Source organism: Protopterus annectens, chromosome 6.part0, assembly GCF_019279795.1.
Source record: "Protopterus annectens isolate FY-2018-M chromosome 6.part0, PAN1.0, whole genome shotgun sequence".
NCBI classification, from domain to species: Eukaryota; Metazoa; Chordata; order Ceratodontiformes; family Protopteridae; genus Protopterus; species Protopterus annectens.
Window position 1 is genome coordinate 86640464 of NC_056737.1, and position 25438 is coordinate 86665901.

Sequence of the window (25438 nt, forward strand, 5' to 3'; positions counted from 1 at the left end):
CATTGGACACCACCCTGGGCATGAAGGATGGGTTAGTCCTGAGGGATACCCTGTCAGCATGGAAGATGATAAAGGGTTCCACAGCCATGAGTGCTTGCAGCCTCGGAGACCCTTCTGGCTGAAGTGATGGCCAGAAGGAAAGCTGTCCTCCATGAGAGAAATTTTAGCTCTGCTGAAGAGGCGGGCTCGAAGGAGGGGAGGGTGAGCTTTTCCAACACAAAATTAAGGTTCCAAGCTGGGATTGGTGCTCTTCTGGGTGGCCTCAAGTTGCTAGCCCCTCTTAGGCACTGTTTGATCAGAGGGTGTGAAAAACGGGGCTGCTCAGCGGGAAAATGAGCAGAAATAGCAGAGGCATGAATTTTAATAGAGGAAAAGGAAAGTCCACTGTGTAGCAGGTCAGCTAAGTAATCCAGGATGAGAGGAAGGGAGGGCTGTGCTATATTGGCTCCTTTAGCCTGAATCCAGGCGCAGAACCTTTTCCATTTGTCAGCATAAGACTTCTGAGTGCTAGGGTGTCTGGCCTCATGTATAACATCTAGAACCTGTTTGCTGAGGTTGGCAGATTGATCGGGTTTAGGGAATAAGCCAAGCTGCCAAACTAAGTGTCTGCAATTGGGGATGCATGAATTCCCCTTCCCTCTGGGTCAGGAGGTTTGGAATCTAAGGGAGATGCCAAGGTGGCAGAGGGGACAGGCTGCACAGCAAGGGGTACCAGTGCTGGTGAGGCCAGCCTGGAGCTATAAGAATTGTCCTTGGTTTTTCCTCCTTTATTTTGAGCAGTACCCTGGGGATAAGAGGTAGTGGAGGAAAGGCATAGACTGATAGATTGACCCAGGGGAAGGACAGAGCATCCACTTTCCAAGTCCTGCAGTGATGGTCCCTGGTGAAAAACCTGCTGAGCTGATGGTTGGTGTGGGAGTCAAAGAGGTCGATCCTTGGGGTGCCCCATTTCTGAGTTATTAGGGCGAAGGTTCTTCTGTTGAGCTGCCACTCATTTGGGTCTAGAATGTTTCTGCTTTAGTGGTCTGCCAGAGAGTTGAGAGAACCTGGGAGGAATTGTGCTAACAGGTGGAGTTGCATGGCAGAGGCTGTGTACCAAAGGGTCAAGGCCAGCCTGCATAGAGGGTAGGACTGAGACTCCTCCCTGCTTGTTGATATACCACATCACAGTGGTGTTGTCTGTTTTGATCAGGAGAGCCCCTGGGGAGAGAAGGGGCTTGAAAACTATCAAGGCATGCTGGATAGCTATCATCTCTTTTTGGTTGATGTGCAGATGAATTTGCTGTGGGCTCCATTGGCCCTATATGCACCTGCTGTCCAGGTGTGCTCCCCAGGCATAATCTGATGCATCTGTGGTGAGGGTCTGGGTGGCATGGGGTGGTGAGAAAGGTAGACCTTTGTTGAGGGAGCATGCTGTTGCCCACCAAAGAAAATCTTTTCTGAGGCAAGGTAATATAGGTATAAGAGTCTCCAGGTCTTGAGAGTGTTGACACCAAAGGCTTTTTAGGTACCACTGAAGTTTCCTCATATGCAGTCTGGCATATGGAAGGAGTAGAATGCAACATGCCATGAACCCCAGAGCTTGCAGGATTTTCCTTGCAGATAGTAGGGGTCTGGTGGCTAGTTGAGAGAAGTAGGCTGTCAGGAAGGTTTGCTTTTCTGTTGTAAGGAATGCCATCTGGATGCTGTGTCCAGGTTTGCTCCCAGGAATGTAATCCTTTGGGTGGGTACCTGTTTGGATTTCTTTTCATTGATTGTGTACCCTAGGGAGGTTAGCAGGGACTTTACAAAGACCAGGTGCTTGAGCAGCTTTTCCTGGCTGTCTGCCTGAATTAGGCAGTTGTCTAAGTATGGGTAAATCTTGATATTTCTTTGTCTGAAAAAGGCAATGGCCGGAGCCAGGCATTTTGTGAAAACTCTGCGAGCAGTAGATAAGCCAAGGGGAAGGGCAGAGAACTGAAAGTGCTGAGATCCTGCTCTGAAACAGAGATATTTCCTGCATGACTACCTGACAGGAATGTGGAGGTAGACCTCCTTCAGGTCTAGGGTGGCTAGCCATGCATCCTTGGAGACCATGGGTAGCAGTTGCTGTAGGGTGAGCATTTTGAATTTTGGAATCACCAGGAAGGTCTTTAGAATAGAAGATTGAGGATGGGGCACCAGGTGCTCTCTTTCCTGGGTACCAGAAAAAGTCTGGAGTAGAAACCTTGGCCTTTCTGTTCTGCAGAAACATGCTTTACTGGCCTCATGGAGAGCAGTGAAAGGATGTACTTTTGTGCCTCTGCCCACTGGCTTTGAGGTAGATCCGGGAACCCTTTTGGAGTTGGAAGGGTGTGGAAAGAAAATTTGTATCCCTGGGACACTATGTTGAGAACCCAGTGGTCATTGGTAATGGTGGCCCAGCTGTTTGCATAAAAGGAGAGTTTTCCTCCTAGGGGTAAGTGGAGGTGGGCAGAGGGATGGGGTGGGGAGGAGAGTCACTGTGAGTTCTTACCATGATGGGGTGGCTTAGAACTCCCTGGTTTTGAAGTGGAAGTAGTACACTGCTTAGATCTCTGCATTCCCTGTGGCTGCTGTTTGTGGGGTCTGGTTCCCTGGGGTCTTGGCTGAACTGACCTGGTGGGAGCAGGAAAAGACCAGTGCTTAGAGGGACAATGCCTGCTGAACCTGGGTAACTGGACCTCTAAGAAATCCTTAACTGTCTGCATAGATTTTGCTTTTTCTTCCATCTTTTTTAAGACCCCTTCTGCCTTAGTGCCAAATAAGTTGTCTTTGTGCAAGGGGGCATCCAACAATTTAGATTTAACATGGTCTGGCAAGGGCTGTTCCTTAAGCCATGCATGGCTCCTAAGGACAGAACCGGTGACTGCTGTCCTGCAAGAAGCTTCTAGAGTGTCAAACCCACAGTGCAAGGTGTGTTTAGTTACTTGACTTGCAGAATACACTAACTCTTGTACCTCCTTAGAGTCTGCACATGCAGGAAAGGAAGGCATCTTTTATTTGAGGAGTTCCTGGGTATGTTGCTGACATTTTAGCATATGGAACAGACAATTTAGTGCTCTGATAGCAAGAGTAGCTGAGGTGTGTACTTTTTTACCCCATCTGTCTAGTGCTCGGGAATCCCTATCTGAGGGGGTGGGATTCTTAGCAGAGGTCGCTTTAATTCCTTTAGGCCCTTGAGGAATTACCTCAAGGTCAGCAGTAGGATTTTTAAAAATAAATTTGTGTGAGTCAGGGACTCTGTAATACCTGTCTGGTTTTCTGGGTGCAGGAGGAGGGTGTTAGGAGTCAAGCTGGATTCCAGGAAAATATCCTCCACAACATCCCGGACATGGGGGATGGCCAGGGGTCTGTGCTGTGGAAGATCTAAGAATTCCCTGAGTCTCTTTTTGACTGAGGGTAGTCCTGACTTTCCCATTGGAAATGTTCCCTTATGGTCTGAAGGGTTTCCCCAAAGGAAAAATCCTGTGAGGGAGAGGCTGAAGGAATGGAATTCTCTGCATCAGAATCCTCATAAGCAGAGAGGGGTTGCATGTCTTCATACTCAGATGCATCAGAGTCATCGGACTCCTGTTCAGACAAAACTGCAGGGGACAGGTCTTTTTCTTTTGGAAGGGGTAGCTTGGCTTCCCTTGATCAGCATGATAAGGTCTTCCACCATTTTAAGCATTTGAGACTGAGGCAAGGAAGCAGGTGCCTGAGATTGGGTCATCGGTTTCTTGGGTGTGGTTCATAACCTGGACCTAAGAAACTCGGTAGTTTTTGAAAGAACAGTAGTCGTGAAAGAAGTCATCAGTTTGTGTCGAGAATTGGTAGCGTGAAGGACTTCCTCAGAAGCCGGTGCCTGCTCTGCGGCTCCGGACCTATCTAAGGTAGAGACAACCGCAGGATCCTTAGTCGAAGAAGAGCTTTGCGGCATACCAGACTCTGAAAGGGTCTCAGTAGCTGCCTGTGAATCCACAGAAGCGGGCATCAGGGCCTGCGAAAACACCTCAATGAGGACCGGAGAACTGACGACTATCTTAACGAAAGTGTCATCGGTAGGTTTGGACCTGTGCGGTCTGTCTCTTTCTTTATCTTTATGTTTTTTCAGAAGATCTGCTGTCGGATGGCTTATCAAAGCCATATTGGAATTCGTGGACTGTAAGTAAAAATATCTAGCTACAATAAGGGCCGATGATGTATAATTCTGGTGTTGAACAAAGCACGGAAGTGACAGTGGTGATGTCATGGTCTGGGCCTAAGCAAGTGACGCAGTAAGAATGAAAGTCTCGGTGTGGTATTTGCTTTCCACAGGCGAGACAATTGTTAACTTTTTCTGACATCGGCTGGTGCAAGAAAAAGGATCCCCAGTGGGGTACTTAGCTTTAGAAGACTTCAGCTTCAGTTCGGAAGACAAAACTCAGGTAGCGGCTGACCGGCACTCATGCGAACTGGTTCTGCTTCAGGCTCCATGGCAAGAAAGACTGATGTAATGGCGTCGGCTACCTTACTTTATACTACTGACGACCTGATGTCAGTCCTGAAGTGACAGCAACTGATGCAGAAATACTAAGCCTCTGGTATTCAGGCTGGCCAAGGGCTACCCTGGCAGGGATAACACAAATGTGATGACTGCAACAGTGAAACAGGAAGAACATCTGTAGCTCTACTGATCAAAATATCATCATAACTGAGAAATGTGTCTATCAACAAATAAAAAAAAAAACAATTCTGTTATGTCTTTTACAGAGCTGATTTTTCCATTAAAGGTGGAATGCAAAATCAATATCTTTCACCTGGCATACAACTCTGACTTTTATATTTGTGTTTCTATGATTGAACAGGGGCACTAGCAACATACTTTGTAAGAAGGAATCTCCTGTCTTTTTGTGAGCAAAGTGATAAGAAGGACAGGCCCAGCAAAGGGCAAACAAACAAGGCTGACATGATGCCAAAGGATTTCATCTTGTGCCTCCAAATGTTCTGTATAGAGCATGAACCCGAAAGGTTTATTTTACAGCAGGTGCTCAGCCCTGAGCCTTAATACGTACAGGCCACCTATAAACTGCATTTATCACATTAGAAAGTATTATTGTTGAAAAGCTTCAAATATGTACTTCAGTAGAGTACAAGTGATAAGAATTTTGTGGTGTTCACTGTTCAGATATGTCATCCCCTACAGTAAGTGCTCAGAGATGCTGTCCTCCATAGGCAACATAGTAGCTAAGCTACTGTATTTGTGCAAAAATTCTGAATCTGTATTAGTCTGTGAGAAATTGACAAGTACCCACAACAGCATCTTCTAGCAATGAAGTGACTCCGACTGTCTGAGAGTAAAATGTTTTGCCTAGACATCCAGTAGGTTTCAGCACTCATCTGCTAACTGCATTTTCTAGCCAGTGTGTCAAAGCCACATTAAATTCCCACAGACTTGAATGAGACTGCAGACACTGCAAAAGTAAACTTCCAAGGCTAACATCTTGAAAACAGTGTGAGATATTGCTTTACAGATTGTCATGTATTTACAGAAGACTTTGTTGGCAGCTGTCTCCATCTTCAGAATGAGGCAGCTTTGGGATCTATGTAATCAAATGAAACATTTTCAGTAAATTGTAAAAATTCTGAGAATATTTTTTGCTTCACTGACTGATGTCAAAGATCTTAGGAAATTTACCAGTAAAGTAGGATGTCTTTTTAATGGTTTTGATGTCAAATCTCACATTTTTTCAGATATTTGTTGTAGTCGAGAAGTTATTTCCCTTCGAATACGAGAGAGTAAATTTGCCAGGCAGACCGTGATTAACTAAATTAATTTTTGGTAAGGTCTGCCTGCTATCAGATCATAAGAAAAAATGTCATTACAAGTGTGATGCCATTAGATGGAGAATTACAAAACTGCACAATGTCAGCTGTAGCTTTAAGGTTTACTATGCCACAATATGATAACTGATGCTCATTTCTAGTACAAATTCAAACTGTAATTTAGAAGAGCAGTTTTCCTCATACCGTACTGTGGGTCGTGTCTGCACTCCGCAGGTATGGGCACGGTCCAGAACAAAAGTTGGCGTAGTATCCTTTTGGTTCATGAATCCACTTCCAGCCTAGGTCACGTCGGAAATCAATAAACAGCCGACGGACACAGCAGTTATCTTCAATATTTCTGGATAAAAAAATTGCATTATGCATGACTGGAATACTTATTTTTTGTTTGTTTTTTTTTTTTTTTTGTAAGGCATAATAGCTGAAAGAAAAAAATATTTCCGACAATAATGCATAAATTCATCATGTTAAAAGAAACAGAAAATGAAACTAGTCACATATGTGCTAATTTTCCTTAGAATTCTTCCTTCTTTTTGATCCCTACTATTTTTTTTTGTTTACATCATTTGCACACAGTTTTGTAGGATATAATATCAAATATCATTCTAGCATGACTCACTATGTAAATGACAGATGCTGCTAAAGTAACATTTGCTCTACTCTGCTTCAAAGTTTCCAAAGCTAGTTTCAGTGTACAGTATAAAAAAGCGCACTGTTCCTTAAACAAGTGTAACATAGTGAGGATGTTGCAACTGAGACATGCACAACAACCACACTTACAGGCCTTCTGATGACGTGTGACTTTAGTGATAGTTCATGAGGTACTTTATGTTCAAAACCCAAAGGAGTTATAAAAAGAGCTTGTTGAGCACAGGGCTGCCACTGGATTTCCCAGTATGTGCAGATGTTTTTTGTGAAAGTTATGTAGAAGGCTATAAACCATTTTCTGATTGTTAGGGCTGAAGTAGGCATTTTTTTCCCTGTCAGTGGAATCGACTTTATTCTGAGCTTACAGGTGGATGTGTGTGTGTGTGTGTGTGTGTGTGTGTGTGTGTGTGTGTGTGTGTGTGTGTGTGTGTGTGCTCTCAACATTCCCTGATTTTCAGGGACGTCCCTGATTTTGACTCAGATTTTAGCTCTGTCCCTCTTAATCCCTCCTAAAACTAGTGACTTTTGGAGAAAAGGTGGTGAATTACACTTAATGAATAATGCCAATAATTAAGAGTTATAGGCTTCTTTTACTTCAGAAAATGTGTACTAATTCATATGCTTTGATTCTGTCAATGTTTCAAATTAATAGCACTAATATTTTAAAAGTGACCCTGATTGTCCCTGATTTTTTCTTGACTTGTCCCTGATTCTGTTGAAATTTGTCCCCGATTGGTTGAGAGGTCTATAGCATGCGCATGTGTGTGCGTGCTCGTGCATCATACCTCTCAGCCTCGTAACTCAAGAAATCTGGACAAAGCCTAAAATAATGGAGAAACAAAGGCAAAAAATAGTGACAGATTTTAAATATTGTTCTTATAAACATAGAAACTTGCTACAATAACATGATTTGTATTAGTAGACATTTTCTGAAGGATATGATGCCTGAAACTCAAATGTTTGTCATTATTATGCCATCATTGGCAGGATGTATGGTGGTGAATTTGCTGTTCATTCTCCTTACTTACTGAAATTTAACAAAATAAAAATGAAAATTAGATGCACTGCTCATGAAGGAGAAGTTTTAAGTTGTTCATCCTCCATCGTGATGCCTATGTTATCCTACCTTGGTGATTGTACATCTGACTAATCCAGCAATGGTCAACTGTCAGTCGGGCAGCAGAAATATAAACTGGTGCAAATGTCAGTTTACCAGTATCTATAAGTAGCATCATTATTAGTTAGACGTTCTCAAAATATTATTGTTCTTGGTTATAGTATAACTATAAACCAAGACCTCTGAAATGTGGCACAACATTTGTCAAGTATTTGATGTCATCGTGCAGTGTGCACTGTTAACAATAATCTTTCAGCTGTCATAAAATAAATAAAAAAAAAAATTGGCAGGTTGGCGTAGTCATTAAGGTGTTTACCTTACCTTACCGATCATTCAGTGACAATGTTTTGCACATTTGCCATCCTATGCACAGTAGTTAAACTTTCTGAGCAGAAGAGATAACTGGTCATTAAGAAGTACTTTAATGACGTGGTTGTATTTGACACATGGAAGATTTAAAGATGTGAAAGTTAAAGACAGTTTGCGAGTTTTTACATGTGACTAAACACATAAAGGCTGGAGTTCATAAGCAAGTGGTGAATTCTGCAGTGCAAGTTAATGTGGGTAGTGGCCATGCATAAGGTGTGGGCAGTTCTAAGACATGGGTAGTGGCCATGCATAAGGAGTGGATAATTCTAAGACAAGGATAACATGGTCATGTAAGAGTCAAAGTAGCACAGTATGAAGCATGTGTTAAAGACTGCATAATGATATGTAAAGGGGCATAATTGAGATACTGGCCTGCCTGCATCTACTTTTGAAAAGCTAAACCAGTCCTTCAACATCATGTTATTGCTTGTAGAAGAGCCTATCTGGTTCTGTGGATCAACAGAGGAGAGAACCAGTGCCAAGCAGGATTTTTACAATATAGCCCATTTACTTCACGTACTGGAAACCATAGCTTGCATGCATGTTGCTATCAAGGCCCTGTGTGGTCTAGAGGGATTGTGATACATCATCAGGGAGAAAGGAAATTCACCCCAGGGATCATGTCAGTCACCCTGCTAGACAGGGATCCAGGGAAGTAAATAATGTGGGAAGAAATAGCCAGGGAATTGTTATGGCTAGGCTTGTATAGGCCCTAGGGCTGATAGCCTAGTACCAACCTATGAACTTCCACTCTCTGAAATGCTATATAATCTGTAATGTCCACGGCATTAATTATACTATGCACATGCACTACCAGGGCAGTTCATGTGATTCTAATATTTTGCAAATGCCCAACCTATACCAAAAGTTTCAGTGAAGGGACATCCCACAGGGTCATCTGGTTGGTAGTTGTAAACACCTTCTAGACAGATAGGTCTGTACACACAAGGACCATGCAAACACGGAGCAGACACATATAATTTATTGTCTGTTATGTGGTGCAGATGATGCTAGATATATGCCCTAGAGCCCTGACTGATTATGGCCATACATAACCCCAGGACTATACTGGAAATGGCCGGTAAAACAGCCCATGCAGATATACATGCAGCATGTCGTCAGACTACTGAAGCAATGCATCAGTAGGGGGCACTGCAATGCAGTCCAGAGATCTACAGTAAAATTTCTGTTGTGTGTACCATGCTGCACAACATGGCATTAATCAAACAGCAGAAGCAGCAGGTGGACATCGTGGCAGGCCTTCCATACCAATTGTAGCAGCAACAGACATGCAGGGTAAAGGTTCACTAGAGAAACCTGCAGCAACAGTAGCACAGCCAAGGCAGAGGTGGATGAAATACAATGCAACATTGGCAAAAAGAGGTATTTAGTCCACAGCTTTGAACTGTGACACAGACAACCCAGAATAAAACAATGTAGGTGTATCACTCCCATGCAATACAGGCCAGTACAAGCATTGGCCATACTGCATGTTTGTGCATTACCATACCCACAGAAATTAGGCAGGGGGAGACTACAGTCATCACCACATGCACAGGTGGGGGAAACAAAGGGAAGGTAACTGCAAAACCTGGGTTTGGTTTATAGAAGGTAAACATGGTGCCCACATATTCAGGGTGGTTGGTGTGACTCACTGATCCAACTGTGAAGTCAGGCTGCCATGAAGTGATATTTAGCAATGTCCACTGTGTTGATTTGCAGAGTCAGGTATTGATGCGATCCTTGGCAAGGAAGTGGTAGGACTACAGGATTGTGCATATACACTATGAGGGGGACATTGCACGGAGTATGAACATCATTGTCCATGACCTGGAGGCCCCCATGAACAGTGATAATAGGCCATGCAGACACAGGGGAAGGAGTACAATTATGGGACCATTTGTGAGCAGCCTAGTGAGGTTTTTTAGGTGCGGAATTAGATAAGCCAGGTCAGCAATGACTTGGAGGACAGCTATGGCCAGGAGTGGCAGGACATATGGTGGCAGTGACACACACACACATATATATATATATATATATATATATATATATATATATATATATATATGTGTGTGTGTGTGTGTGTGTCTCTCTCTTATGGAGGTACTGATGGAGGTAACATTTGCTAACAGTGACCTCAGCAGCCCTCTTTGCATCCTTTCCTTGTACTTTATCCTGCAAGCCACAGCCCATACTCACTATCTCCACAGTTATGAACACAATGTGTCTGTGCCTGGATTACTGACTGGTACACATGCTGGTTAATTCTGTGTCAAAGCCATATCATGGAAAGCTTGGATTCATGGTAGCAATGCAACTTCCCTTGTCCATACTCTGTGGAGGGTATGCACCCCTGAGAGCTGTGTACATGTTAAACACTGTGCAGCTGTGGCACACTGGTGGAACATGTATGTGGCTTTCAGATAAAGGATGTTTCTCATGCATTTCTAAGGTTGTATGCTCGGCCTGATCATCTATAGGAGACCCTCCCCCTATAGTTATGCAGACACTACAACATGTCATTAGACCATGCCACTTGCATATTGCCATCATTGCTAATGACAGGTGCCCTGCTGACATCACAGGCTCATAAGTATATACTACGCTAACAACAAACAGGGCCTTTAGAAGTGTAGTTGTTCAACCCAGCCCAATTGTGTCCTTGTGTATCATGGGCATTTACTAATCATGGATATGTTAGTTAGGAAGTTTCTAGAGGTTATATGGGGGGAATATATTAGTGTGAGCATTACTGTCTGCTTCTGTCTGTCAGAGACATGGGGGCCAACTCTAAGGTGAATTTCTGATTTCCCCATCCAGTGGACAAAATAGGGTTAAATAGGGTTAGGAATAGACTCAGCTTCACATGGATGGGAAGCCTGTTCAAGAGAATGGAGATCCTCAGAGACACGTATCTGTCTTGCCAACATATTTAATTTACGTCACAAGCAAAGTTTAAATCCGTGGAGCTAGTGGTACTGATGCTGATCATTTTGCGGATGTGCAAAAAGGTCCATCAGAGATCGAACTGATGACGTCTTATATGCCAGGCATAGCTCATCTCTCAGTAACCTATATGAGACTGAGTATAGAGATAGAATTTAAGGCCCCATATAGGACATTGTGTTTATGCCCTGGATTCTCCTGGTAAGGAACCTCTTTTGTTTTTCCAACTGTTACATATGGCTGGTGAGGTACAGACAGAACAGAGCATTATACTCAATGATGCCTCTGATAAGGGCAGAATAAAGTGGTACTATGACTTCCTTGGACCTGGATGCCATGCCATTACTTACAAGTTGGGCTGCATAGAATGATATCCTTACTACCTTGGCCATATGTTGATATGTTCCCAGATTTTTGTCTACTGGGTCATCTCTTAGGGGTGTCTTATCAATGAAGTAATTAGTTTAGGTGGCAGTTTTCCCAAAGGGAGTATAATACATGTCTTGGCATTGAGTTTAATCCATGACTTTGGCACCAGTTATTTTTCTGTGTTGCACCCTCTTGTAAGATGTTTGTGTCATGGGGTAATCTATGATACCTCTCAATTTGCAGTCATCTGCAAACTTGGTCAGCCAAAGGCCCTTGACATTAGTCTTGACCACAGAGAAGTAGAAGCCCAATAGGAGCTGTCTCAGCACAGAGCCCTGAGGTACCCCACTGGTGACTGGTCACTTAGTGGAAGTGGTCTCACCCGTCCTGACTTCTTTGGTCCTGTCTGTGAGCCAGCTGGCAATCTAGTGAGTTATGTAAGGGTTTATGCCCAGTTTTGTGAGTTTGTCAAGTATACCCAAGTGAGGTATTGTATCAAATGCCTAATCCATGTCCAGGTAGGTAGTATGTACTGTTTTCTCCTCATCCATTCCCTTGGTGACCTTCTCAAAGAAGTCCACCAGGTTTTGAAGGCATGACCTTCCCTTCACAAAGCCAAACTGGGTTGGGTTCAGTATCTGAAGGATGACTAAGTCTTTGTAGATCATTTCAATGATGATTTGTTTTATGGCTTTCCATATTAGACTAGTCATACTAATAGGTCTGTTGTTTCCAGGGTTGGCTGATGGTCCACCCTTATGAAGTGAGATAACTGGTGTGGTCCTCCACTCTTGTGGTAGAAAGCCTGTTTTGCAGTTGAAAAGTGACTCAGGCGGTCCATATAGATCATGTTTCAAGTTATTTAGGAGGCATCCCAGGATATTGTTGGGGCCCACTGAGGCTGTGGTTTTGGCCTCAGGGAGTGCCACCAGGACCTGCTACCTATTAATAGTTAGGGGTTATGCTGGTTGGTATTTCATTGGCGGAGGCAGGGTGGAGTGGAAGATGAAGTTTGAGTTGAATTTGTCAAACAGCAAATCTGCTATGTCACTGTACTCAGTGAAGGTGTTATCATTGACCACCAGTTCGGCACACAAATGTGTGCTGCCTTTGATGTTTTGGACATAGCTGTAGAAGGCCTTGTAGTTGTATTCAGCTTATAAGGCTATCTTGACCTCATAATTGGCCTTGTTGGACTTAATTAGTCCTCTTACTTTCCTATTTAGTTTAAGTAGAGAACTCCTATCATTATGGGAGTTGCTGTTCCTGATTTTAGCTATTATTTTTTTCTTTTTGCCATATACTTTATTAGGGTTTGGGTTCTATCAGTGGAGTTTGTTTTTAGAGTTTGTTTTGGGCTTACTTCTATTAGGTAGACCGCCCTTTAAACAGCTACTTACATGGTTGTACAGGGTTTCTGTGAACAATTCTGCATATGTTGCTGTGAACTCAATGTTGGGAGGGGCATTGAATTTTGACAAACGACCACTTAATATGATGGTTTACTTTGAAATAGTTCCTAAATGTTATAGGGTTTGCTGGGATTATCAAGATGATTTTTATTTTGAAGAAGACAGTTTTGTGATCCGACCTTACCAGTGATGATGTGACACTGGGTGTTGGTAGGGGGTGCAGTGCTTTCCCATATTGGTGAGTACCAGATCCAGTATCTGGTCAAGGGTGTTTATTTATTTATTGACATTTGCTGACTGGGAAAGCCCACTGGGTCAGAAACCCATTTTCATTGGAGGCCTGGGGAGAAAAGCTCCACGTTAAAATTAGGATTACACAGAGTTACTATTTAAAGTCTTAAAACATAAAGATTAGTTTCTGACATTGTACAACTATGAATTAGTAATAAGCAAACTAAGGAGTTTTATACAATTGGGTTAAATGTCACTGTTGGATAAACCATAATTCAATAACATATTGTATGCTGTAAAAAAACAACAGTTTATATCAATCCATTTTTTTTAACAGTCTGATAGGAGAGTAAAGGAGATACAGATAGCATTGAGTAAAGTTAATGAATGATAAAGGTAGGGTGTAATGAAATTAGGAAGAAAAGTAAGTTTAAACAGTACAGAAAGCAACAGCAAAGTTCAGGAATCGTGTCTACAAATATGAGGAAATGTATGTTCCACCTTCTATAGAGAGGTATTTAAAGTCTCCAATGAATAGGGTACTTGGTTGAATGGTGAGTGTCTCCAGTAGGTCTAGGTGGAAGCTATGGGATTCTAGGGACATACAGAGTGACCTTTAGCTTGCTAGGATATGTTATGGGACTTTGTCTATGGGGATTTGCATGTGGATAAATTCCAGGGAATCATCCTGTTTAACCAACTTAGAGTTATGCTTGTTGCTACTATAGATTGAGACTCCTCCATCTTTTGTCTCTATCTGTGCAGCTGATGGTCTAAATGTGTGGAAGGCACTGAAGCCTTGCACTGCTGAAGTACTTTCTGTGGATTTAAATTAAGTCTTGGTAATGGCACGGATGTCTACATTCTCCAGAGAGAGAGGACAGCTTGTAAGGTGTGAAGTTTCTTGTTTAGGCTTCTAGCATTGAGCAGTAACACCTTTAGGTTTCTTTGGGTTTTATTTACTATGTTGGTAGGTTTTTCAATTTGGCATTGCCTAAAAAGGTTCTAAGGGGTGGATAAAGTTTTAGGCGGTATTCAAAAGCCTAGGAAAGAGAAGTGCAGACTTTCCTTAACAAAGCAATGTGGCTCATTAATCATGTCCTCTTATACTGGTAAATATTGAATCCTCTTGGAAAGACATCAGAAACAAAGCCAATTATTGTAGTCAATCATAATTTTTTTTTGTACTGTGGCAGCATCCATGGTGAAGGTAGAATGCTACTCAATGCAAGAGAAATACCTACCTGAGCCACATATTCAGACAGATCAATAATGTCCCTTTTCATATAGCCCAGGGTGGTATGTCTCAGGTCACTATGCCCACATGGACTATGACAGAGTCATACTGATACCTGTGGTGTAGTGACTTGACTATATATGTAACTTGGTGAATCCTGGCTCCAGATAAGCAACTAACCTTTATCTTCTCCTTTCTCTGTCTGGTGAGTGGAACATCTGTGTGTCAACACAATGGAGTTCGCAACAACAAAAGTCCTGGGTAATGTGTTGATTTGTCGTATGCGCTTTGCTCTTGGAGCTCTACTAGGTGTAGGTGTATGTGCAGTGTTTGGTGTTGTTTTTGATGAGTGCTTTAGAGACTACTGAGGATCGGTGCTGCCATTTATAGGCTTAGGAGGTTACTGAGGTTTGGGAAGATTGCCTTTTTAGTGCCTCAGCATACGTTGGTCTTATAACATCAGTTTCAGCATGTCTAGTGGACTCACACCACTCTGATGCTCTGCACATTGAGGAAGAAGCTGACCCATAACATTGGCTATGCAGATGACTTGATTCTTGGGTTTGTTGCCCACTGAGCAGACCTGGCATCTAACCATGCTTGCTGTTCCCTAAGTCTGTTTATGAGAGGAAACCAATTTGAAATTGCAGCTGAATTATGTACTGCGAGATGATGTAACAAGCTCTACTGTCTGTGGCTATAATTGTCAATTCTGTAAGTATATAAACATGGAAAAAGTGTTTACGCATCCAATTACCGGTAAAGAATTTATATTTAAATGTTTTGCAACAATTTATTCTGTTCAGCTACATACAAAAATGTACTTGTTTTTCTGAAGTTAAGACCAATAGAGTGTTAAAAGAATGCATTTCTGAACATATATCGAATATACATAGAGCTATTCCCACCAATGCTTTCTCAAAATTATAATAAATATAGATGCTATGCATTGTTTTGATTTTAGAGTTGTGTAATGTGAGTATTGAAAAACTAGAGGTGATGATACAGTTTTACTGACTGAAATGTTCAGTACAAATAGCTCTGCTATTTATGAGCAGATAGGTATACGTGCTTGAAAACTACAGCTAGTATCAAACTTGTTTTAAAGTTAAAACAATCAAATGTGTGACTTTTTTGAGGGCTACAGTGTGATCGGTTGTTATGTTTATGTGTTTCTATTTAAACTTCTATGCTGTTGAGAGACGTTTTATAAATTGATAAAGAGTTATACTTGAAAGTTTTGTGTTTTATAATAAACATATACTTCAGAGAAGTGTTTGGTTTTAACTTTGACTGGAACAATGCATGTGCTTTATGATAGTGGAAACCATTTTTGTCAAGCCAAATGATAACTGGGCCCATGTGCATTTTTCTGCAGCACTAAGGACAATAAAGTCAAGGAAGTCAGGGAAAGCAGCAGGCTCAGATGAAGTCACAGCAGATATTAAAGATGCTGGGTGAGATAGGGGAGAAATGCCTTCTGAGGGTACTCATAGCAGTGTGGAGAGAAACACATGTCCTAGATGAGTGGAGAATAAGCCTACAAATGCCAGTGTGTGTTCAAAAACAAAGGAGACATTCACAACTGCGAGCAGTACAGAGATATCAAACTCCTGTCACATTGCTTTAAAGTTCTGGAGAGGGTGATTGACAAACATATATGCAGAAAGTAAGATGGGAGATGAGCAGTTTGGATTCAGATCAGTTTGCAGCACAACTGACCCAATGTTAGCAGTTAGACAGATACTTGAGAAGAAGCTAGAAATCAGGAAAGAGTCCAACTGGGCATTCCTAGACTTGGAGAAAGCATATGACAAGGTCCCAAGAAAGCTCATTTGAGCTATCCTGCAGTGGTTTGAAGTCCCAGAAACATAGATAGAATTAGTGCAGACTATGTACAAGGACCCAATGACGCAAGTATGTGCAGTGTTCAGCCTCATGGAGGGGTTCCCTGTGTGAGTGGGTGTGAATATGGGTTTAGCTTTGAGCGCACTGCTATTCATACTAGTAATGGGCTACATTAGCAAACATGTTGGAGGGGACATTTCAATAAAGTTGCTGTATGCAGATGATGTGGTATTACAGGCAGACTCTGAGCAAGAACTTCAGCAAAAGCTAGGGAAATGGAATGTAAAACTGAAGGCACATGGTATGAAACTAAATACAGATAAGACAGTTGTAATGACACCAATGGGGGGAATCAAAAGAAGCTGAGACCTGAGATAGAAGGGAAGATAGTGGAACAGGTAAACAGCTTCAAGTATTTGGGAGAGGTGGTTAAAGAGAAGGAAGGTCTGAATGTAGAAGTCAAATTTAGAATAAGAGGGGCTGCAGCCAACTGGCATAAAGTGTCAGGTGTAGTGTTTGGTAAAAGCTGACAAAGAAGCTGAAAAGTAAAGTGTACAAAACAGTGGTGTGATCAGTACTACTGTATGGTACAGAAACCTGGGCAATAAAGGTAGAGCAGGTGAGGAAGTGAGAGGCGATGGAGATGAAGTGTCTGATAGGGGTGGTAGGATGCACACTGTGGGATAGAAAAAGAAATGAGAACATCAGAGCAATAGCCAGAGTAGCTCCAGTTGCAGAAAATGTCAAAGAGAACAGATTACAGCAGTTCAGGCATGTTCAGAAAAGCAGATAATCTGGTAAAGAAGATTTGAGACAGCTGTGACATCATGCATGAGTGTCAAAGAAGACAGGAGAATGGCATTAAAATGAGCGAGATAGCAACAGTTGAGATGACACTCCATCCCCATGTAGAAAATGGTGGTTGATGATAATGATGATGTCTGCCTGTTTCTGCTCCAAGGTAATAGCTTGTGTCACAAGCTTCTAACTGATTTTTTATTAGTGTCAGCCTTGCTAATAATATGTCAGTCTCTCTTAAGGTACTATCAAGGAATGTCAAGGGTCTCACTTCCAAATGAATGGGATAAATATTGATATAACTAGGCTCCAAAAAAAAACTAACATGCAAAGTAATATCTATTTCTTTATTACATAGGAAAGGGGCTTCTTTATTATATAGGAAAGGTGCTGTTTGCTTGTGCGCTGCAAATTATTCCAAGTGAGTTTTAAGATTATTTTTAAACTTATTGTATTTGAAGTGCTGTCAGTCAAAAGAAGATGGACTGTGGTAAATGTTAAAGCTGTGTAGGGGGAGGTGTTCATAGGAAATTTCTGTGGACTCATCCACAAAGATACACTCACCCTCTATGCATTCTATGACTCTGTTGTGGAAGTGGGTGAGCAACTTCTCTCTGTATTAACAAGGTGCTGACTTTAATATGGCTCTCAGTCACAAAAAAGACAAACTGACAAGGCTAAACCCAAAGTTATATAAACACATCCATCTGATTAGATGCAGGAACTTTACTGACATGTGATGAATACCACACCCCTGATGAGGGGGGAATTTACTTACTTTGCACCATGATCAGGGTCAACTGGTCATCTACACCTCTTTATCTTAAGCTACTGTTTGCTAGATGTAGCCAAATCATCTGAGGCAATGCCAATGGTATTTTCGGATCATAATACTATTATAATGGAATATCAATCAGATGCACATCCCTCCCTTTCCCCTAATTTGACTTTCTGTAACCAAGTCTCTAAGCTACATTTGACCAGGGGCTTGAGAGTTATTGGATGAGGGTGTACTTTCAGGGGAGACAAAGTGTGGGACAACTGGGATTGCTTCAAGGTGAACTGGTTGAATTAAGTATGACATCTTAGCCGCATGCCACAAAGTACCAAAGAAGTGGTCTAGTGGGCTATGAGGCACTGTTAGCCAATGTTATGAGAAGGCATCAAAACACTCAATGTAGAGACTCAATTAACAATGAAATCAACAAACTTAAGTATGAGGTGAGGGTTGTCAAATATGCGAAGCAGCATCCAAAATCTGAACATATAAAATTGCTATACTGGGTCAGACAATTACACCTCCAAACTGCAGGCCTTACAGTTGAAGGGCAGAAAACAGGCACATTCAATTTTTGAGCTGTGAGACAGTCAACAGCAGGCAGACTCTTTAGCCATAGCAATCAATACTACAATGTCAAACTTCTATAAATAACTGTGTATGCAAACATCAGAGGCCTAGAAATCTTTCATCACCAAAATCAGATGGCCAACTCTTCCCTAAAATATCTAAAGGATACAAATAAACTACTATTTCTGAGGCACAGTAAGCCATCATAAGGCTAAAGGCAGACAAAGCACCAGGACCAGATGGATTTATTATGAACCTATATCAACTGACCTGTCACAAGCTAGCATCTAAGCTGCATACCCTGTATGGTGAAAATTGTGTGACAGGATTACTACCTCAACAATTCAGGCTACCCACAGTCACCTTCCCCACTGAAGGGAAATACCATCTCTACTGTCAAAGTTACCATCCAGTCTTTTCATGCTTGTCAGAACTGAAGTTTTGACCAGGCCGTAGTACTGAAGGTAAGCCAATCACTCCTTAAGTTGATAAATGAAACATAACAGGGCCTGTTCATAATAGGCAGGGAAATACAGGTCTATAGAAGTTTTCTTACAATATGCAACAGTTGGGATATTTTTGATTCAATAAGGCCTTTGACACAATTATATGTAACTTAAAATGGCCACTTCTACTTAACTTTGGAATTTAGGAGGACTTTAATAACTGGTGCCAGCTACTAGATAACTAAACTTTAGCCCAAGTTATAACTAATGTAACAATGATTGTTTGCAGCCATTTCTTATACAATGAGTTATACTAGCATTGGAGGCTTTAAGCCTGTACATTACAATAAACAGTACTTTGCACATGGAGGAACATCACTGAATAGTAAGGATATCCTCTCGGACACATGGTTCACAGATGACGGAGTCCTTTTCACTCAGAAACCCACATATGCAACTTTCACAAGTTTTACAAGTGTTTACTGACTTTTAAAAATGCTCAGGTCTCTCAGTAATCTGAAATAAAACAGTTCTGTTCCCTCTGAATATGAATTACCTCAAACTAGCAGACAGATTTCCCTAGTATGGCGTGAGATGTGTCTTATCTCATACCTTCTTAGGTATAATAATTTTGCAGAACGTTTTGGACATTCCAACCCTAAACCTGAACCAGTTGCTGAATTAATTACACTAGGGGAAAAATAGGCTCCTGGTTGAAAACTGGACTCTTAATGCTAGCTAAGATTGCAGATATTCACATCTCTGTATTCCCTAAGTTTGTTTTCATGGCTAGGTGCATACCTTCCTTAGACAGGCATGTACTTATTTGAAAGGTGCAGATGCTGCTGTTTAGTTATGTTTGGGACAGCAAACTTTCATGGATTGATATGGGGGAAAAACATGACCAATGACCATTTAGGGGGGCTAGGCTTTGCAGACCTTAGTAAGTACGCTAGTGACACTGACCTGTCACATTTTGCATTTTGTAAAGATTAGGATACAATCCTTGAAATATATCTAATATGCCTTTGCAATTTCAAACTCCATCTGAGGGAATGGAGGAAGGTACGAAAACCTAGAGGGCAAGAAGACAGGATGGTTAACCTTCTTGTGAAGCATATGCTAATTCAAACTTCCTGCACATTATGGAGGTGCATCTGGACATTTCACACTGAGCTAATCGAAGGAAGGACACTGAGGAAACTTGGAGCTATAATATATAACATTAAGTATCCTGTTTTTTTGTTTAAGTACTTGGGATCAACAGTTCAGAGTAATGGTGAATGTGGAAGAGAGGTGAAGAAGAGAGTACAGGCAGGGTGGAATGGGTGGAGAAGAGTGTCAGGAGTGATTTGTGACAGACGGGTATCAGTAAGAGTGAAAGGGAAGGTCTACAAGAGTGTAGTGAGACCAGCTATGTTATATGGGTTGGAGACAGTGGCATTGACAAAAAGGCAGGAGTCAGAGCTGGATGTGGCAGAGTTAAAGATGTTAAGATTTGCAATTGGTGTGACTAGGATGGATAGGATTAGGAATCAGTATATTAGAGGGTCAGCTCATGTTGGACAGTTTGGAGACAAAGCAAGAGAGATGAGATTGTGTTGGTTTGGACATGTGCTCAGGAGGGATGATGGGTATATTGGGAAAAAGATGCTAAGGATGGAGCTGCCAGGTAAGAGGAATAGAGGAAGACCTAAGATAAGGTTTATGGATGTGGTGAGAGAGGACATGCAGGCGGTTGGTGTGACAGAGCAAGATGCAGAGGATAGGAAGAAATGGAAAGAGATGATCCGCTGTGGCGACCCCTAACGGGAAAAGCCGAAAGAGAATGATGATGATGATGATCCTGTTTTTTTGTTTATTTTGTTCTTTATTTCTTTGTTATTTATAGCACTTTGTGTACTGTGTATTTTTCTAGCTAGTTTCACTGTGTGTGAGGTATCAACTGGAAATTGTCCACTTTTATTAAGCATCTGTTGGGTTGTTTGTTTCTGATAACTTGTTGCAGTTAAACTCTTTTTTCTAGAGGCTCCTTTAGCTGTTTAAAACTCATTTAAAGGCTCACTGCTGCTTTTCAGCTGTGAGAAACATTTCTGCAGTTTGTTCTAAGTAGTGGGGATATTTGTAGCATTTCCATATTCAGGCTTGTATTTGGGCCTAGTGTTTGTGGAGGTTGTGTGTCTGAGCACATATTCAGGGACATCTTGGTTTAGCCAAAGCCATCAGGCATTTCAGTGAGAGAGAATTGTTTGAGGTCATTGGCTGACTGAGGTCACCTGGACTACAGCTTAGACTAAGCACCTCATTGGTTCTTTTGAGATTTCTTTCTTAAAAGCTGTCTCAGGTTTCAACCTTCTGTTACCTAAGAAGTTCAAGTTGTGAAAAAAAAAAATTATCTGCTTTTACTGTATTTGTGTTTCTTTCTACTTTATTTTGCTTTTGCGTCATCTTAAAAGTACTCAATTGTATTTATTACTACCTGGTGTAACTCATTCTAAGCCTTTTAGTTTAAGCACTTGGGCTTCAGACCAGTTGTTTTACATTAAGAAGGTTTGTGGTCTGCACTGTGGTGGCAGAACAGGTAGCTTACATCCTTCTAAGTTGGGAACTGCTGATTGAGGGCTCAGTGTCTGTTATTCTAAAAGTGTATTAATTCTGGTTTAAGCACTTGGGCTTCAGGCCAGTTATTTTACATTAAGAGGGTTCGTGGTCTGCACTCTTGTGGGAAGAGAGGCTGGACTCTGCCCTTCTGAGCTGGGAATTTCTGGTTAAAGGCTTATAGTGCCTGCATATTTGAACTGCTTCTTACTGAAATTGGTGCACCTTGTTTGCTGTAGCATAGACTAGATCCAGGCCTGCTGAATCTAGCTTTGTTTGTATAACTTGAGCACTAATCCAGGCATTCTTTAAAGTATTCAATTGTATTTATTACTGCTTGGTAGTAACTTGATTAAAGTGTAACTATCATTCTAAGTCTTTTGGATTAAGCACTTGGGCTTCAGACCAGTTGTTTTACATTAGGAAGGTTTGTGGCCTGCACTGTGGTGGCAGGACAGGTAGTTTACATCCTTCTAAGTTGGGAACTGCTGATTGAGGGCTCAGTGTCTGTTATTCTAAAAGTGTATTAGTTCTGGTTTAAGCACTTGGGCTTCAGGCCAGTTATTTTACATTAAGAAGGTTCATGGTCTGCACTCTTGTGGGAGGAGAGGCTGGACTCTGCCCTTCTGAGCTGGGAATTTCTGGTTAAAGGCTTATAGTGCCTGCATATTTGAACTGTTTTTTACTGAATTGGTACACCTTGTTTGTTGTAGCATAGACTAGATCCAGGCCTGCTGAATCTAGCTTTGTTTGTATGCTTGTTGTTTGTTTGCTTGTTATTTCCCTGGAACGCTAATTCCACCTAAAACGCGGCTTTTCAGCGCTTCTGTGGATCCCTAGTGATATCTGCATTGCTTACTGTACTTATTTTCTTGTTTCACTTGAAAGAAAGTTACTGTTTGCCGTTTTTGCATTTAAGTTACCTGTAACACACTGCATTTAATACTAAAGCAATTATATAAGTCAGCACTAAAAAATTAAAAGCACTACACCCTCACAAACTCCCCTTGAGTACCTTGTTCCCCATTGGCACTTTTTTCAATTATAAAGGAATTCCCAATACTATTCTAGCATGTCCAAAGGTCAGTTGTCAATCTCCTCTCCGGTCCAGCTGGTGAATCTGGGAATCTTGAGGCAATATTACAACTGCCTCATGTACACAGACAACCCTCTCCTCCTCCCAACAAATTCCAACACATGTGAGAGATGCAACCATATAGCCAAACTGGAGGCTAAGCTCTCTCAACTCAGTACTGGCGTAACCAGTCAGGAGGAGAAGGAAACCACACTCACTACAATTCCAGTCTCACATAGACCTATCACGACAGCAAACCAAACACATAAACACACAAAAACATACTCGGAGGCTCTAAATAAAAATCTGCCCAAGCAGCAGAGACCTCCAAAGCAGACACCCAAGCTACCGCTACCCCAAAACAAAACACATGCAACACATAGCTCACAAAGCCAGTGTGCTGAACAGTCACAGCCCTTAAGGCTAAACAACATACCTGATCACTTGTAATAGGTGACTCTATCGTCAGGCACACTGACATCCCGCTTACCAGGCTGAACAAGGAGAAGGTCACGGTGAGCTGCCTGTCGGGCGCTAGGATCCGCCACATAACACAAACATTCAGGTCACTCCAAGGCAAGTACAAATATGACTCAGTCATTGTCCATGCTGGTGTGAATGACCTGAGACGTACCTCCCTGGACTACATGAAAAGAGACATAGAGGAGCTCTCTGAGCATGTAGCCTAGGCCGGTATGACCCTGACCTTGAGTAGCATCTTACCCTCACCAAAAATGATGCCACAATATGAAGACAAGATGATCAATTTCAACAATTGGCTTAAGTATTGGTGTCATTCAAAGGGGATCCAATGCCTGTCAGCCTGGGATGACATGCTCGACAAGCCACGATGCTTTGCTAGTGACGGCTTGCACCTGTCACCCCTGGGCTTTTGGATATTAGCAAAGGCTCTTGCTACCCCCATAGTGCCTTTTTTAGGCAAGGCTCAAAAGACAAACCCACCTCCATAGGTATCACAAGGGATAAGAAACTAAGAGTAATGCTACTCAACGCCAGAAGTCTAAACCTCAAGATGCACGCATTCGAAACTCTCCTTAGCATGGAGAACATTGATATCTGTGCAGTAACAGAAACCTGGTTCAAGGCTCCCGAGAGCACCCCAGCACTACCAGGTTATACCTCATACCATGCTTTTCAGCACCAAAACTTGGACCGAACCACAAAAGGAGGGGGAGTATCAATATTCGTCAAAGATACCCACACCTCCAGGTTGGTGGCACAGCACGAAGCATCAGAGACTATCCATGTGCAACTAACAGTGGGTAAAACTGCCTTCCAGTTTATAGCCTGCTACATTCCACCCTCCCAAACCCAGGAACCCCACTCAGCCTTCCTGAAAACACTGGAAAATATGAAGGTCTCTCCAAACACCATTATATTAGGTGACTTCAACTACCCAAACATAGACTGGGAGCAACACCCTAGCCCAAAGGTTCCTAGAATTTATAAACTCAAATGCTATGGAACAACTTGTTACCATTCCCACAAGAGGGGAAAACATACTGGACCTGATCATCACCAACATGGGGACTCTATGCTCTAGACCAGAAGTGTATCCCTCACTGGTAAGATCAGACCATAAACTAATCTCACTGGATATTCACATCCTGACCCCACCCCCTGCCCAGAAAACCACAGTGAAAAACTTCTCTAAAGCAAATTTCACACTCCTCAAAACTGAGGTGGAATCCTTCAAAGCCCCCGGGCCTGTGGAAAATACGGCCCAGACCGCAGAATCCTTTATAAACGCATTCTATTAACACCTTCAGGAATACATGGATCATGTAATCCCAAATAAAACCAAGACCCTACCCTCCAAAGGCAGACGTCCTGTCTGGTGGACCCCAGCCATAAACAAACTATACAACAGAAGGAGGAAGCTACTACATGATAGAGCAAAATCCCAAAAAGGGAAGGCATCTCTGATCAGTATTAGCAAAAAACTATGGGCACTCATAAAATCATCTAAGGCCAGCTTCGAGAGAAAAATTGCACAGGACACTAAGGATAATCACAAGGCTTTCTTTAGTTATGTTAGGAACCTGGGTGGGAATTCCCAGATATGCTCAGAATAAGTCCCAAATGACAAAAAATACACCGAACCTACAGACATTGCCAACATCCTAGCTGACAGGTTTAGCGCAACTTCTCCTCCCTCCTCCCCACCAAAAGGGCAAATATCTATCCCAGCAGAGTGCTGCCCCCCTGACATCTCAGATGCTCAGGTAAGAGCTGCCCTCTCCAAAGCAAAAAAACACAGCATCAATGGGACCAGATGGTATCCCGGGCTGCGTCCTACATGAACTCTAAGAAGAGCTAAACCCAAACATAAAACTACTGTTCAGTCTCAGCCTTACTACAGGATATGTACCCAAAGAGTGGCGTACAGCAACAATGGTCCCTCTCCATAAAGGTGGTGCCTCAACAGATCCTGGAAACTATTGCCCATAAGCCTGACTAGCTTGGTCTGCAAAGCTATGAAAAGGATCATCATGGACCTCATAAATAAAGATATTGGGACCTATAGACACTGGATCCTACCCAGTTCGGCTTTGTTAAGGGCAGATCCTGCCTCTTAAACCTGGTCACTTTCTTTGAAACAGTCACCAAGGCCATTGATGAGGGGAAGGTGGTCCACACAGCCTACCTGGACCTCGCAAAAGCCTTCGATACAATACCCCACTCGGGCATTATAGATAAGCTCACCAGCTTAAATATAAACCCCTGTGTCACTAGATGGATTGCAAACTGGCTCAAGAACAGAACCCACATGGTTAGAATTGCTGGAGCTATGTCAGACTCCAAACCAGTTACAAGTGGCGTCCCACAAGACTCAGTCCTGGGACCTCTCTTGTTCGGTATATATTTCTCGGAGGTACACGCCAACACGGAAGGACTGTGGCTGACCAAGTTCGCAGATGACTGCAAACTGGGCGCCATAATCGACTCTCCATCTGACACAAGCATCCTCCAAAAGGGCCTCATAGAAACAGACAACTGGTGCCAAAGTCATGGCCTCAAGCTAAATGCCAAAAAGTGTATAGTCATCCCTTTGGTTAAAAACAAAGTGCCCACAAATTACCACATAGGTGGTAATCCATTAAGTATAGAAGAAGTAATTAGGGACCTGGGGACCCAAGTTGATTGCAATCTCTCATTTGACAACCACGTGG

At 42.3% G+C, this 25438-nt stretch overlaps 1 protein-coding gene across 2 annotated transcripts in view; it reads right to left on the minus strand.

Annotated features, from left to right (window-relative positions):
* Positions 1 to 25438, minus strand: part of TGFB3 (transforming growth factor beta 3) — a 1304555-nt gene that overhangs the window by 67079 nt on the left and 1212038 nt on the right. For both annotated transcript variants that reach the window (XM_044073867.1, XM_044073866.1), the window contains one exon: positions 5989 to 6142. In XM_044073867.1, the coding sequence (XP_043929802.1) occupies positions 5989 to 6142 (154 nt within the window). The remainder of the gene's footprint in view (positions 1 to 5988; positions 6143 to 25438) is intronic.